Here is a 16,775-nt window from a genome sequence, read left to right on the forward strand (position 1 = left end):
AGTTGAAGTGTACCTATGATAAAAATTACAGACCTCTACATGCTTTAAGTAGGGAAACCTGCAAATTCGGCAGTGTATCAAATACTTGTTCTCCCCACTGTATAAAACCTAAATAATTACTGAAAATAATACTGCATATAATTGTTACCCTTTATGTTGTGCGTACATATTGGGTAGCCTACATTTCAGTGTTTAGACCTAAACGTTCCCAAAAATACAGTACTTTCATTTTACCCATCTGCTATAATGAAGATATAAGCCCAGACACAACTTGTGTTTTATAATTGCTCGTTCCTTAGGGGGTTGAAGTTTGGAGCATTCAGTTTCTCAGAACTCTTAACAAATCACTGCAATGCTGCCACATTAATAAGACTTACACAACCTAATTTCAATGAATCTAACATTCAGTGAGACGAGCGTTATCCTGTTCAGCTATGGTATAAGCCCAAATTAAAGTTCCCGTACAAATGTTGACTAGCATGGGGGTGACTAGATATACAGTAACTAGAGGCAAGGTACCTGTATGATCCAGTGATCGCTACTCCTGGTCTAGAATTAGATAATAAAGAACATCTCTTACCATATTATTATCACATTACTACCATATTATTACACGTGACCATATTATGGTACATTCTTCTCTCCAACTGTGACCGTATATCCGTTCTCAGGTACGGTAACAAACTACGGTTTGGGAGAGTGATGTCAGGAGGGTTCCCGTTGTCTCAGACTGCACCTCAAATGGCACCCTATTCTCTACACAGTGAACTTCCTCTAACAGGGCCCATAGCGCTCTGGTCAAAAGCAGTGCACTATATAAGGTGCCATATACACCAGACTCTGAAACTGTCTAAAAGACTAAGAGCAGGCACAGACAGGCAGCTAACGACTGTTAACCAAAATAATGATATACAAGAGAAAATATAGGCTATAGATATAGGCTATCTATTATTTATGATGACTCTTGGTTTCCATAATGAGACCTCTGTTGACTTTAACATGAGCAGGAGAACATGTTCATTATCCAGTTGGCTTCTCACAGAGCGAGGGCAGAGGTGGGAGGGAGCGCTAGGCTATGTCCTGCCAGCCAGCCTGCCCACCAGCCCACCCATCCAGCACATCAGGTTGCCACTTACCTAGTCCGAGGAGAGGGTGATGCTCAACAAGTGCCCAACTGTTGTCGTCCACACAATGGCTTTTGTACACGAGGAGCTGGCAAAGATCTCTTGCAGTCATGTCGGCTGGGATTTCCACTACTTTCCCCATGCCGTCCTCGCTGAAAATGTTTATAATCTAAAAGAGGAATGAAAAGGCCCTTTCATGTTAGAACTATTCCCAGACACAACCTCGTAGGCAGACAGACATAATTCAGATAGATGAGGCGCATAGTTCAGGCGTAGACAGGCATTGTTTTACATAGAAAGCATAACTAGATAGCTCAACATTTGCAATATAGTACCAAGAGCTAATTTACTTTAATTCATAACCATGCGTGTTTGATGAGCATACGAGACATAAACAATCCATTCTCACTGGCAGCGGTTTGTGGGGAAATATAGGTTATAAAAACATAAATGTGACACTCATCAGAATCATACTTCGAGCTTAAATACTAAGGGGACTGTTTTAGTCCTTCAATCCACACCACCTGTTTCCATAGAGATTATCCACTGACAGAATTAGGCACAAAGATAATGCATAGAAAGACACTGTATAGAAATATACTGTATAGAAAGACACGGTATAGAAAGACACTGTGTAGAAATATAATGTATATAAAAATAGTGTATAGAACGATACAGTATAGAACAATATACTGTATAGAAAGATACTGAAATATACTATATAGAAAGATACTGTATAGAAGAATATAGTGCATTAATAGAAACAATGGATAAAACCCTGATAAATCCCCATCTGAGCACAGATCCTATTTCCTCTGGTTCTCCCAAGGAAATTTTAGTAGGAATTTAGCTTTCTTACTTAGGCTACAGTACGCACACTTTGAACATGATGTCTTATAAAAATACATTCTCATTCCCTTCTCCAGCTATAGCTTCAACAAATTCAAAGCCTTACAACAGATCATATCTTCTTTCGACAGGAAAGAAGAAAAAACCATTTCTCCTTTCAAGGGGGCTTCGATTCATTCTGAGCCTCTCCAATATTTCCTCCTTGCTCGTCATATCTTTAAAAAAATACAAATTATCTTTGAACTTTATAGCGTATACTTTGACCCTCATCTCAGCTAACCTTTATCAGACTTCAGAGAAAAAGGGGAAAGCGGTTAAATATGTCTCTAAGAGCTTACCTCTACGGCCTGTAATAGGCAGCAGTCTGGAGAACACGATGGCATTTTTAGAGTGAGCCTGCCTCCGCACAGAACACACACAGATGAACAACCCTCTCCACAACTTGGTCGAAAAAAAGACTGTAGTACAGCACAGTTCCTTACTCTCTGTCAGCGACTGCCTGTTATGGGACCTGTCACATAATCTCCTCTCCTCTGCCTAGTGCAGGACAAAGCAAGCAGATGGCACTATTTCCAGTCCGGCTAGCTGACAACTTCCCTCTGCATCCCTCACAAAGGGTTACAGCCATGGGCTTTTAGGTAGTGAATCAAACCACACTTCCTTAACCAATCATAGGGCTCGCTCAGGCTGATGTAATCATTCCCACACAGTCTCTCTCTCTCTCTCTCTCTCTCTCTCTCTCTCTCTCTCTCTCTCTCTCTCTCTCTCTCTCTCTCTCTCTCTCTCTCTCTCTCTCTCTCTCTCTCTCTCTCTCTCTCTCTCTCTCTCTCTCTCTCTCTCTCTCTCTCTCTCTCTCTCTCTCTCTCTCTCTCTCTCTCTCTCTCTCTCTCTCTCTCTCTCTCTCTCTCTCTCTCTCTCTCTCTCTCTCTCTCTCTCTCTCTCTCTCTCTCTCTCTCTCTCTCTCTCTCTCTCTCTCTCTCTCTCTCTCTCTCTCTCTCTCTCTCTCTCTCTCTCTCTCTCTCTCTCTCTCTCTCTCTCTCTCTCTCTCTCTCTCTCTCTCTCTCTCTCTCTCTCTCTCTCTCTCTCTCTCTCTCTCTCACACACACACACACACACACACACACGCACAGTCATGCACAGACACACGCACAGTCATGCACAGACACAGTCAACTTTATCAAGCTGCAGCTCTGAATAGCGTTCAGATTCTTTTTGAGTAAAAGTGAAAATGATCATTTAAGAGGGGTGTGGGGCAGAGCGAAAGAAGCCTTCGTTTTAACCTCCCAACATGTTCTGAAGTTTCAAGTGAGGCTTGTTTCTTTTCTTTTTTCTCTCCGTGGCTCAGCTTTGAACTTTGCAGTCAGAAATCTCTCTCACGACAGCGCAAGGCTCATTACGGGCTAAATGAAACAAACCTGAGTACTTGAACTTCTCGTTGGCCTCCCCTCGAGTCTAGCTTCATGCCAACATTCTTTCTCTCAAAAGAACAAAACCCGGAAACATAGTGTTTTCACTATTCCGTTCACCCACCAACCCCCTTTTGTTTTGTTTTACTTCAGATACTTAATACCCCACTGACTGGACTGACAAAGGCTCTGCCCCACCCTGTCTGGAGTAGACATTTAGCCAATGTCCTTTCAACATCCTCACATCTCATTGGGTCAATATCTATATACAAACACTATGTTGAAGGGAGAAGGAGGATAATGGGAGGTCTTAAATAACAGTTCCCTTCCTTCCAGTGTAGGATGCAGGAAGCAGCCATAGTGGCCAGGGAGGATGATTTAGGGTTTCACTACTATTGCCATGTTCAAAACAACTGGGAACTCGAAACTGGGAAATCTCTGACTTCCGACTTCAGTGCATTCAAGACAACTGGGAATTTCAAGTCGGGAACTAAGGCCTCTTCCTAGAGCTCCGACTTGCCGACCTGAAGATCACTGACGTTACGATTCAACCTCCATTTTTTTCAGGGTTTCCAGTTGTCTTGAAAGCATCATAAAGCCTTAAAGAGAGTTGGGCTATGGCAGGGGAGGGGAGAGCTAGAGAAAGAGTCCCATGCCAATAAAGCCCCTTAAATTGAAATTGAATCGAGAGGGTGAGAAAGAAGAAAGAGACGGACAAGTAGAGAGGGGAAAAGATAGTGAAATATGAGAGATAGATGGAGGAAAAGAAAGAGACAGATAAGTAGAGGAAGAGATAGTGAAAGAGCGAGGGAGAGAAATAGTGAAGGAGAAAGAGAGCAGATAGATACACAGAGACAGACAATAGTGAGAGAGGTGGGAGAGAGAACAAGAAAGAGAGACAAAAGAATGTTATGTGATAGTAGTAAGTAGTAGTAGGGCTATGTGTAGTGTACATGCCACTATACTAGGCTTCCAGTTGTCACTGCAGCCACACCCCTCTCCTCATTGACTTATCACTACCTCACTACTGGCCTGCCTGGTGAATCAGTGGGGAAAACCCCATGTCACATACCTACCATGCTGTACCACAACAGGACACACTACCACTGCCAGCAGCTAACACTCCTTATGTGGAATGAGATAGCACAACCAGCACTACACCACTACGCCTATTACATCACTGTTACATCGTATTATTATCCTAGAATACATACTGTACTGGACATTATGACGAGAGGAGTCACGTGCTTTGACATGTGTGCAGAGGAGTTAACAAGTACACACTTCAGGGGGTAGAGAATTGGAGCACATGGTCCTAACTTAACCGAACAAGAGCAGGAGCATAACCTCTCAACCTCTAAGTGGGAAATGTTTCAATCCAACATCCAGCATCCCAATGCGATGAAAGGAACAGAAAGACATTCAAGTGAGTGATGAGGACTGAGGAGACACGGCACACTTCCTTGACCTACTCCACTTCTTTTTTCTAAAAGAGAAAAGATTTCCTTGTGTGTGAGGTGATAAAGAGAGAGGGGGGAAGAAAGGGTGAGAGGGATGGAGGGAGGGGAGAAAGAGAGGGAGGAAGGGGAAGAAAGGGTGAGAGGGATGGAGGGAGGGGAGAAAGAGAGGGAGGAAGGGGAAGAAAGGGTGAGAGGGATGGAGGGAGGGGAGAAAGAGAGGGAGGAAGGGGAAGAGAGGGGAGGGAGAAAGAGAAAGGCAGAGAAGGAAAGAGAAAGACAGGGGGAGAGAGAAAGAGGGAGGGGGAGGGAGAGAGAGCGAGCTGGGTTGTCTTCCGGTTCTTTCTGAACACTATTCTCATTCAGTGGTGGGCCTCCAGGATGACTCAGGACTTGTGATGTAATTACCCAGGGACAAGCTGCTGAGAGCCCCAAGCTACACACACACACAGGCAATGTCCCTCTTCAGCCACCCTCATTATCTCATAAACACACACACATGCAATGTCACGCTTCAGCCACTCTCACACACACATTACAAGTGCATTAAAAGCACAACATTTACATCAGGGATTGTGTTAAAAACTCTAGATTACTGGTCAATATAGGTTACTAGCCTCTTAGGGTCGGTATAATATGGACTGCAGTATAAATCTATAAGGTTGTGGTGACATCAGGTCCTCTCTACTTATATCCCACACCGGAAAGAAATGGTGAAGTAATATAGAGGGTCACCACTGAATAGGTTTTACCATGCTAAGTACTGTAAATGGTGCCATTTGGGACTCAGGCAATTGGGGTCTTCAGTAAGCAGGCTACAGTGGGGTAGTAGTGGTCATTCCATATAATTAGAATACGTAGAACATAGTGCACCCATGAGTCTACCAGTGAAATTGGCAAAGTTAGAGGATCCAATACTATTCTGTTCATTCTATTTCTATGAGTAATTCTTCTGATGGAAACATCTGACCTGATCTCTTTGAGAGGCATTTTATATTTAATATAGCCTACTGTACCAGGCTATATACCAACATTTTATTGGCTATGACATAAGAGGCAAAGAATAAGTGGTGGAACCAATTGAATAGGGCTGTGACGGTACCAGTATCTCAATATTTCCATGGCAAAAATGAAAACACAAACCAGATCAAACTATTTGGATCTTTAAAATCCTGCTGTATGTAATACATTGTGTGCTATAGCTTTGTTTCCAACATTAGGGCTGCTTTTCTAAGGAAGTTTGTATTTTGTTTCCTTGCCACGACACTGACGAGTATCGTGATACTGGTATCTTCCCGGACTTACAATTGAATACCTTAAAACTTATACATAAGAAAAACCTGAGTTCAATTAAATCTCTAAGGAGGCGATTCTAAATCTAGTGCTTCTCTGTAGGCTAACTCCATTATCTCCCTAAATTATTAAAAACCAAAACCAAAGAAGTGGCTCGACTCTCTGATCCCCCCAAAAGAACAGCCATTGATTAAACCGTGTTGGCTAGCGGTCGACTGAGCGGTGGTCTCGCCCCCTCTCTGCAACCCACCAACAAACCAGTCCCGTTTACAAGTACCTCTTTAATGAAGCCAAATGTACTGTGTGGTCTCTGAACTGCAGTGGCCATTGACATCCACTAATGAGAATGTGAGACAAAACCTTGTGGAATAAAGACAATAGACTTTCAGAGGAGCTTGCCATGTCCTGAGATGCACTCGCTGCCTGCAGTCTGCTCGCCCGGGGGAAGTGCTGGGCTGAGTTGGCCTGTAAAGGGAAGGCTACGTAAATACTGCTGACTCATGAGGTGGACATGAACCAATCCTTGTTGTCACATTAAGCACCTCCAAAGAGGGGATTTATCCAGGCTCACTATAGAAGAAAAATGACCAGAACTTTGGCCAAGGACTAAAATGGGGGCTTTCAGATGCACAATACCAAGTCATGTACAATACGCTCTCCATCCCACGCAGTTAGTGAGCTAGGTACAGAACAATAAAACCACAGAATATATAATACGGATGATTTGGAAGGTTTTGAAGTACTATCCTTGTCTCAGGATGGTAAGTTGGTGGTTGAAGATATCCCTTTAGTGGTGTGAGGGCTGTGCTTTGGCAAAGTGGGTGGGGTTATATCCTTCCTGTTTGGCCCTGTCCGGGTATCATCGGATGATGCCACAGTGTCTCCTGACCCCTCCTGTCTCAGCCTCCAGTATTTATGCTGCAGTAGTTTATGTGTCGGGGGGCTAGGGTCAGTTTGTTAAATCTGGAGTACTTCTCCTTTCTTATCCGGTGTCCTGTGTGAATTTAAGTATGCTCTATCTAATTCTCTCTTTCTCTCTTTCTTTCGCTCTCTCGGAGGACCTGAGCCCTAGGACCATGCCTCAGGACTACCTGGCATGATGACTACTTGCTGTCCCCAGTCCACCTGGCCGTGCTGCTGCTCCAGTTTCAACTGTTCTGCCTGCGGCTATGGAATCCTGACCTGTTCACTGGACGTGCTACCTGTCCCAGACCTGCTGTTTTCAACTTTCTAGAGACAGCAGGAGTGGTAGAGATACTCTTAATGATTGGCTATGAAAAGCCAACTGACATTTACTCCTGAGATGATGACTTGCTGCACCCTCGACAACTACTGTGATTATTATTATTTGACCATGCTGGTCATTTATAAACATTTTAACATCTGGGCCATGTTCTGTTATAATCTCCACCCGGCACAGCCAGAAGAGGACTGTCCACCCCTCAAAGCCAGGGCAGCAGGGTAGCCTAGTGGTTAGAGTTTTGGACTGGTAACCGGAAGGTTGCAAGTTCAAACCCCCGAGCTGACAAGGTACAAATCTGTCGTTCTGCCCCCGAACAGGCAGTTAACCCACTGTTCCTAGGCCGTCATTGAAAATAAGAATTTGTTCTTCATAACTGACATACCTAGTTAAATAAAGGTAAAATAAAATTGCCTAGTTTCTTCCTAGGTTTTGGCCTTTCTAGGGAGTTTTTCCTAGCTACTGTGCTTCTTCGCCTGCATTGCATGCAGTTTGGGGTTTTAGGCTGGGTTTCTGTACAGCACTTTGAGATATCAGCTGATGTACAAAGGGCTATATAAATACATTTGATTTGATCATGCACGTTTAGCAGTGTATTTAGCAGATGCTGGGCCAGTTAAAACAGTACTTTTATACTTTCAGAAGTGGAGGGATGTGGATGAACTAACGCCATACTGTGGTTAACATCTCGGTCACAGTGACTACTCATCCCCATCGAACTCCCACATGCAAACCACCCAGCTCATGGCTGAAACTCAACCATATCCCATTGATATAACAAAAGTTAGCCATGGGAGTACAGAGTACAGTACAGGGCAGCCCAGTCAAAGACAGTCAGTCTATTGGCTCAAAGGGCATGATGAAAAAACTACTCTCTTTGGAAAACAAAGTTGACTAACCGCATACATTTCATTTTTTTCTGGCGGTTCCAGATATCAGCATATGTTCCAAAAATGCAGAACAACTTGACTCATTAACTAAAACTCAACAAGCTACCATTATGGAACTCACCCCCAAAACCAAACAATCCCTCAGTTCCTTAGCCACCAGAACAAACCACAAGCAAAAAGACCCACGGTTGGTGTCTATACATAGATCAAATAGAGGCTGATCCATCAGCTCTGTGCATTCCTCTGGGAAGAATCCCCCCTGAGCAGAGCCTGGAGCTCCCATACCTCCTCCCTGCCACACACATCACATCGGCCCCAGCCTCCAACCCAAACAATTCCCTTTGAATGGCCGAGATCTTTCCCTGCGACTCCCTACTGAGATCAATCCAGAGAGGAGACAAATATTTCTCCAATAGGAGCAGACTGGTTAATTGCGCAGCAGGGGCCTGGGTAGCACCCTTTCAGGCCACCGCACCGCAGATCATTGTCCCCTTACGGGACTCAGGGACTGCCATTGGGCACTCACAAAAGGATGACATCATTCAATTTTGACTACATAATAAAACCAGCCGCCCGCAAGCTGCACTCACTGTACTTCTACTTGCACTGTTCACCCAAGCTGTAAGGCCAGGCAAAGGCCAGCTAGCTGCTGGTGGTGGCACACAGGGACACACACACACAGGGACACACACACAGGGACACACACACAGGGACACACACACAGGGACACACACACACACGGAACCAGCTCACTCAGACTCAATAATGCTCTGCTCTGGTATAAGCCTACTACAATACAAGAAGTCAGCAGCAGAATCAGTTTATTAAAGGTGAGTGCTGAGAAACGGTGAGAGAGATTTGAATTCAGAGATTTAACATAGCTGTACATTGTGTTACAGTATAATTAGGTGTTTCTGGAGAGAAGGTGAGATCAGGCCCCATTCCAATGGCGCTGCTCTGCTCTCTACTATGGACGTACAGTCATTACTGCTATTTGAATTAAGCCAGTTGTCTTTCTGCATTTCCTCCAATGGTTGCCTTTTCAAAATTGAACAAGTTAGAGATTAATTGAATGTATATGCTGAGAGTGTGGGAGTATTGTTGCATCTCTTTTTTCCTGTTTACAGAAAGCACTTTCCTTGTGTCTCCATCTCTCACTCTCTCCCCCTTTCTTTCCCCCTCTCTTTTCCCTCCTCTCTCTTTGAACACAAGTTCCACTTGAGAGAAATCTGAGCTGTCCTACTTTCCTGTATGAGAGAGAGTTGAGGGAGAGGCAGAGAGAGATAGAGTTGAGAGAGAGGGAGGAAGAGAGATGGCAGGGCAGAGAGAAAAGCAGAAAGTTGAGAGTGAGAGTGAGAGAAGCTGTCCTCTTCTCAGTTTAGAGAGCAAGAGAGTTGTGAGGGAGAGAGGCCTGCTCTGCCCTGCAGTGGAGGATTCCATGCAGTCTCCATGACCTACATGAGTCCAGCTGAAGCTTTGCGGGCCCGCTGAGACACTCTACTCGGGCCAGATGAACTAACAGCTTGCAGCAACACATTCCACCCTGTCAAGCCTCCATCCTGGACACAGAGCAGGGCAGTTCACACTCCCTCCAGTAAAGTCATGCAATGATGAATCAACTTCTCTTTTCTCACACGTTCAATATAGGCTAAACACACACTTCTATATATAGATGGCTATTGTATAATTTTCTCAGACTAAAACTGTGGCCCATGCAGATAGTAAACAGTAGTAGCAGTATATGAGAATCAAAACATTTAGTGCAAAACGGGTCAATGTAGATAGTTAAATTGTTAACCAAATGATACCCAGACTAACTATTTAGCAGTCTTATGGCTTGGGGTGGCTGGAGTCTGACAATTTTTAGGGCCTTCCTCTGATACTACCTGGTATAGAGGTCCTGGATGGCAGGGAGCTCGGCACCAGTGATGTACTGGGCAGTATGCACTACCCTCTGTAGCGCCTTCCGGTCGGATGCCAAGCAGTTGCCATACCAAGCGGTGATGCAGCCAGTCAAGATGCTCTCAATGGTGCAGTTGCAGAACTTTTTGAGGATCTGAGAGCCGATGCCAAATCTTTTCAGCCTCCTGAGGGGAAGAGGCGTTGTCGTGCCCTCTTCACAACTGTGTTGGTGTGTTTGGATCATGATAGATCCTTAGTGATGTGGACAATGAGGAACTTGAAGCTCTCGACCCGCTCTACTACAGCGGGGACGAACAGGGGGCGTGCTCGGCTCTCCACGGTCAGCTCCTTTGTCTTCCTGATGTTGAGGGAGAGGTTGATGCATTCCTATAGGCTGTCTCATCATTGTCGGTGATCAAGCCTACCACCGTCGTGTCGGCAAACTTAATGATAATGTTGCAAGTCATGCGTGGACACACAATCATAGGTGAACAGGGAGTCCAGGAGGGGACTAAGCACACACCCCTGAGGGGCCACGTGTTGAGGGTCAGTGTGGCGAATGTGTTGCTTCCCCTCATCCCCTCGGGCGACCCGTCAGGAAGTCTAGGATCCTGTTGCAGAGGGAGGTGTTCAGTCCCAGGGTCCTTAGCTTAGTGATGAGAACAAAATCGACCCATGGTTGAATCTAGTTGATGATCCCTGTGCTATAGTAATGAACATGCCTGTATTAAGTAAGGGAATGTTATGGCTTGTAAAGCTAACATGACATGTCTAACCAGGGTATGGTCTAGCGGTCTCAAAATAAGAGACATAAAACACAAAGGAACATGAAGGTGTCGACCTATAACCTTCCGTTCTTGTTTTATGTAATAAAGAAAAGAACAGCACAAATCAACCAAGGCATTTAGCAGCATGAAAAAAATCCACTTTTATGTCAATTTCCCTCATAGAAGTTGAGTTAGCGCATGCCTGTGAGTGACCCAACATCGCCTGTACATACATGTTGACCATTTGACCTCATTAGCACATAGAAAATAGGTTTGTTACTTAGTTTCACCTGTGACCTGGCAGGCTCAGTGTACAGAGTGAGGGACCTTAATGTCCTTCTCCCAATGTGGGACCACAGCCAGAGAGTTTGTCCAGGTAAGCTTACATCATAGCAGTTAGCATAGCCTATACTTGCATGGTCTAGCATAGCCTAGCCCCCTCAAATTCATATCTGGACTTTAAAGCATATCATTCTTCCCCCCTAATCTGGGACTGATTTAAACCTGGGACACCATGTTGGTGCAATGAATTATCAGGTACATAGAACAGAAAACCAGCAGTAGTCTAGCTTGACAACTCACACTAAATTATTCCGCTACTCTGTCGTTTGCTGCATACTTTAGTCTGAGACTGTCATCATTTAAATAGTTTGTGGTGACGAGGAGCGTTGCAAAAAAACAATGCCATCATCGATTGGATCATCTCTAACCAATCAGAGTATCAAAGCCAGTTACGAATTTACAAACCGTGTTCTGGCTCAGGCCCAACCGATCGGTTTCTGGACCAATCAGAGACGAACGGGGAGGGACTCATTGCGGAAAATGCATTAACATCCATAGCGTTTGGCTGAAGCAGTAGTCAGGACCTCGGGTAAGATTTAAATACCCTTTGCCTAGCCTAATATAGCGTAGCATAGCGTCTCTCAGTTCCCCAGAACTTAACACACAAAGCAGGACAAGCCAGGGCTGTTGATTAAACAGTCACAGATATTTGTCACTGAGTGACTGCTGAACTGGCCAAGTAATCCAAGCAGCAGGTCGAGGCTTGTCTTGCTGGGTAAGTGGAGGGTTAAATATGGCCTGACACATGAGATGTTCCAGAATAAACCACAAGCTCCCCCTGGCACGCCACCAACAAGCATTTGTTAACAACACAGTTGCAATTTGTATCTCAAGAGTGCTGCCAGTCAGCGTGCAACACATAGATACACACAGATACGCTGGCTTTGCGGACACACATGTACACACACACACACACACACACACACACACACACACACACACACACGTATGCAGGCACCAATTTAAGACCTGCAAGTGAACAGCATGCTTACTTCACCCACGCAATGTCATTAGATACTCAGCTGCAGTACAGCAGCCTCTCCTCTCCAGTACCTCTGCCTGCAACGTGCCTCAATTAATTAAATTGAACCCAAACAATTCTCTTTGGGAGGTTGAGAAAGATCTAGTCAGAGCCGAGCCAGCTGAAGGTCCTACAAGCAGTTGCAGGAAGAATGTTCTCTCCCAGCAGCAGCACAGAACGCCAAGAGCTGACTGGTCCCATGTAATCCTTCTATGTTCCATTTGGGAACATTCTTTGGGAAGGAGAAACAATAAGCATGCATTGCTTCCATACACGGGGCTCTGAACAATTATGGGCCGTGATTACATGATACTTTGCCTAAGTTCTAAATGGGACTCAAAATAGGACTATTCCCTACATAGTGCACAACTTTTCTTTCTATGGGCCCTGATCAAAAGTAGTGCACTTTTTAGGAAATAGGGTGCCATTTGGCCTGTCCACTAAGTCAGCCCGCTGTGGGATCTGGGATGTGCTGCTTCACTCTTGGTGTGGTTTAAGAGCCTGTTAAAACAGACTCCCTCTAGTCTAGAAGCAAGGCAGCACATTTCTGGCACTGGTCACTTTGATCTCCAACTCAGCGCTGCAGAACACATTAACCTGAAATTGTGTTCCAACGCAATTAACCTAAACACTCAGACGAGCCAACATCAGCAAAATACCAACATTTTATTTACAGTGGAAAAAGGTGAACTCTGACCCAAACTCGGGCATTCCTGAATCCCCAGCAGCCAAGTATTGATGCTCAGCTGATGCTCAGGTGATAGAATGCTGCACATCCCTACTAACATGTAGTGAGTTTACTGTGACATTGATGAGTGGCCTCATATGCTCTGCCATGGATTTTACAACATTTACAATTATGCACATTATATTCATTCTATGTTCTAATTAGCCAATTATTACATTCCATACACAGCCATTACTGTTCATGTGAATCCAAGCAATGTGGATGACATCAAGTGGAGACTCCTTTCGCAATGTCAAGTTCTCCCACTATGCCACCAATGTCTAGTTCTCCCACTATGCCACCAATGTCAAATTCTCCCACTATGCCACCAATGTCACGTTCTCCCATTATGCCACCAATGTCAAGTTCTCCCACTATGCCACCAATGTCAAGTTCTCCCACTATGCCACCAATGTCAGGTTCTCCCACTATGCCACCAATGTCAAATTCTCCCACTATGCCACCAATGTCACGTTCTCCCACTATGCCACCAATGTCAAGTTCTCCCACTATGCCACCAATGTCAAGTTCACCCACTATGCCACCACAATGTCAAGTTCTCCCACTACTCCACCAATATCAAGTTCACCCACTATGCCACCAATGTCAAATTCTCCCACTATGCCACCAATGTCACGTTCTCCCACTATGCCACCAATGTCAAGTTCTCCCACTATGCCACCAATGTCAAGTTCTCCCACTATGCCACCACAATGTCAAGTTCTCCCACTATGCCACCACAATGTCAAGTTCTCCCACTATGCCACCAATATCAAGTTCTCCCACTATGCCACCAATGTCAAGTTCACCCACTATGCCACCAATGTCACGTTCTCCCACTACTCCACCAATGTCAAGTTCTCCCACTATGCCACCAATGTCTAGTTCTCCCACGATGCCACCAATGTCAAGTTCACCCACTATGCCACCAATGTCAAGTTCACCCACTATGCCACCAATGTCAAGTTCACCCACTATGCCACCAATGTCAAGTTCACCCACTATGCCACCAATGTCAAGTTCTCACTCTATGCCACCAATGTCACGTTCTCCCACTATGCCACCAATGTCACGTTCTCCCACTATGCCACCAATGTCTAGTTCTCCCACTATGCCACCAATGTCAAGTTCACCCACGATGCCACCAATGTCAAGTTCACCCACGATGCCACCAATGTCTAGTTCTCCCACTATGCCGCCAATGTCAAGTTCTCCCACTATGCCACCAATGTCAAGTTCACCCTCTATGCCACCAATGTCTAGTTCTCCCACTATGCCACCAATGTCAAGTTCACCCACTATGCCGCCAATGTCAAGTTCTCCCACTATGCCGCCAATGTCTAGTTCTCCCACTATGCCACCAATGTCAAGTTCACCCACTATGCCACCAATGTCAAGTTCTCCCAGTATGTCACCAATGTCACTCACTAACTGACTGAGTGGCTGCTTTTCCAAGCCTCTTACCTCACCATGTGTAAATATGCATCGCTACAGTAAGGAGCTCAGAGGCTATTAACCATATTGCTCGTCTCTCTCTCCACACACTCCTACTCCTCTTCTCCTTTCAGCGTGCGTGCCAGCTGCTGAGTTCACAGAAAGATTTAAAAGGATAAAGCGTTGCACACAAGGGAAGAGGCGGAGGGAGGGGATGGGAGCGGGAGGGGAACCTGTGTCACCGGTGTGTCAACATAACAACAGTCTAATAGAAACAGAAAGGAGGCTAAGCTAAGGAGGACTAGGCACCAGGCATGACAGTGCAGTTTATTAACCCAGTAATAGGGCTGCAGCACAGTTGCGTCACATGCGGTGTCGCTGGCGTGCTTAGACTTGTCCCTGATGGTGTGTGGTATGGGCTAGAACCCAGAGTCTGACTGCATGGTGATGGATGCCCTTGGACTCTGTGCTGTGAGAGCCAGTTATGTGGTTCGCATCCATCCTGCTGCCTCTTAGGACTGATGACTCACTACAGAGCAGACATGACAGACAGAGACGGACAGACAGACAGGACTGGGACGGAGGGCGCTCAAGGTACAGACAGTACATTCAGATCTGCAGTTTCTGTCCAACCAATGCCAACCCATGGACAACTCACATCAGATCAGCATACGTCCACTAATTACAGAGATCATTGTGTCCAGATCAGTTGAAGACGCACCACTAGGGACAGGGTGTCCAGGTCAGTCAGGCGGGCAGCATCAGGATCAGTTAGTATAGTGACTATTGGTTGGTCAAGACCCTCCATCTTCAGCCCAGTTAACAGATCATGAAAGACCCTACGCCACCAGGGTTGTCAAAACCAGCCAGTGAACATCCGTCCGTCCAGAACGAAACAAGTCAGTTATTTGTTAACACTACCATTTAAGAGCACAGCTGGGGTGAGACACAGAGAGAGCTAGGTCATTGACTGATACTTTGGAGGGGAGGCAAATGAAAATCATATAGGCATCATATAACAGACTGCGCAGTGATCCCTGACAGGCCTGCCGGCAGCGCAGCGTTCGCATGCCTCCGATGCGCGGGGGCTGGGGAAGAGGAATGGGAGCCTGTCAGAAAGCACCCAGAGGTTGGAAAATTCTGTAAACAGCTAAACTTCTCACCGGCCCTACTCCGCCAGCCAGCCAGGCCTCCAGGGTCAGCATGCAGGCAGGCAGAAAGATGGACGTACAGACAGAGCCGATTCTAGAGGGCAGACACTGCATGCTGGGAGAGAAAATCAGAGCCAGCTGTGGAGCAGGGCTCATCTCTACGATCCTCAGCCTCACACACACACACACACACACACACACACACACACACACACACACACACACACACACACACACACAATGCAAAGGTTTTTAGGCAACATGTCTATCTCAGTATAGTGGGCCAATCACAAGCCGGAAAAACATGCTTTAGAACTGCTTTACAAACACTGCATGTTCTAGCCAAAGGTACATAGAACCAAATAAATATATGCTTATTTTCCATCTCCATCTCCCTGCATCTACAGACTACAGCTCATGCTGCCAGTTCTTACAGGCCAGGCCTGGGTTCAAATAGTATGTGTCTTCTGTCAAATACTTTCATTGAGCCTGTCTGAAGTGCCAGATTGGCGGTCTTGTATTTTCCACGGGTTCCATTGAACCAGGCAAGCTCTATCAAGCAGCTGAAAGTATTTGAAAAGAAAATGAATACACTTTGAACCCAGGGTCTGCTAATACAGGCTCTGATCCTCAGTGCCATAAAAGTCAAGTCAGGATTAGCCAGGGACATATTTATTGGAAATATACATCCCTTTTACAGTAATCTTGGCTCTGCTATAGTAATGACTAAGAGTGACTCTCTTCCAGGAAAGAGTTCACCACATCCTTCCCATTTCTTTCAACTAAGGGGGGGTGTAGTGGGCGTGGCCAATGGCATGGTCCCCAACCGAACATTTAAAGGCCGTCCTCTTGGCCGCAAAAACAAAATGTTGCAGTTTTAAAGCTAGTTTCCTGCAATTCTACACATTTTGCCATGGCTTATGTCGTGTTCTTATGTTATTTGAGTGACTCAAACATTATTTTAAAAAATCTATGGGGACATTTACATTTAAGTCATTTAGCAGACGCTCTTATCCAGAGCGACTTACAAATTGGTGAATTCACCTTCTGACATCAGTGGAACAGCCACTTTACAATAGTGCATCTAAATCATTTAAGGGGGGTGAGAAGGATTGCTTTATCCTATCCTAGGTATTCCTTGAAGAGGTGGGGTTTCAGGTGTCTCCGGAAGG

General features: G+C 45.4%; 1 protein-coding gene across 7 annotated transcripts in view; it reads right to left on the reverse strand.

Moving 5' to 3' along the window:
* LOC135520356 (growth factor receptor-bound protein 10-like) overlaps nt 1-16,775 on the reverse strand; it is an 85,384-nt gene that overhangs the window by 13,806 nt on the left and 54,803 nt on the right. For 6 of the 7 annotated variants that reach the window (XM_064945834.1, XM_064945833.1, XM_064945839.1 and 3 more), the window contains one exon: nt 1,137-1,293. In XM_064945834.1, coding sequence (XP_064801906.1) covers nt 1,137-1,293 — 157 coding nt within the window. Of the gene's footprint in view, nt 1-1,136; nt 1,294-2,311; nt 2,697-16,775 lie in introns of those variants that run through there. The other variant, XM_064945840.1, reaches the window with a different exon arrangement.

Source organism: Oncorhynchus masou, chromosome 29 (assembly GCF_036934945.1).
Source record: "Oncorhynchus masou masou isolate Uvic2021 chromosome 29, UVic_Omas_1.1, whole genome shotgun sequence".
Lineage (NCBI taxonomy): Eukaryota > Metazoa > Chordata > Actinopteri > Salmoniformes > Salmonidae > Oncorhynchus > Oncorhynchus masou.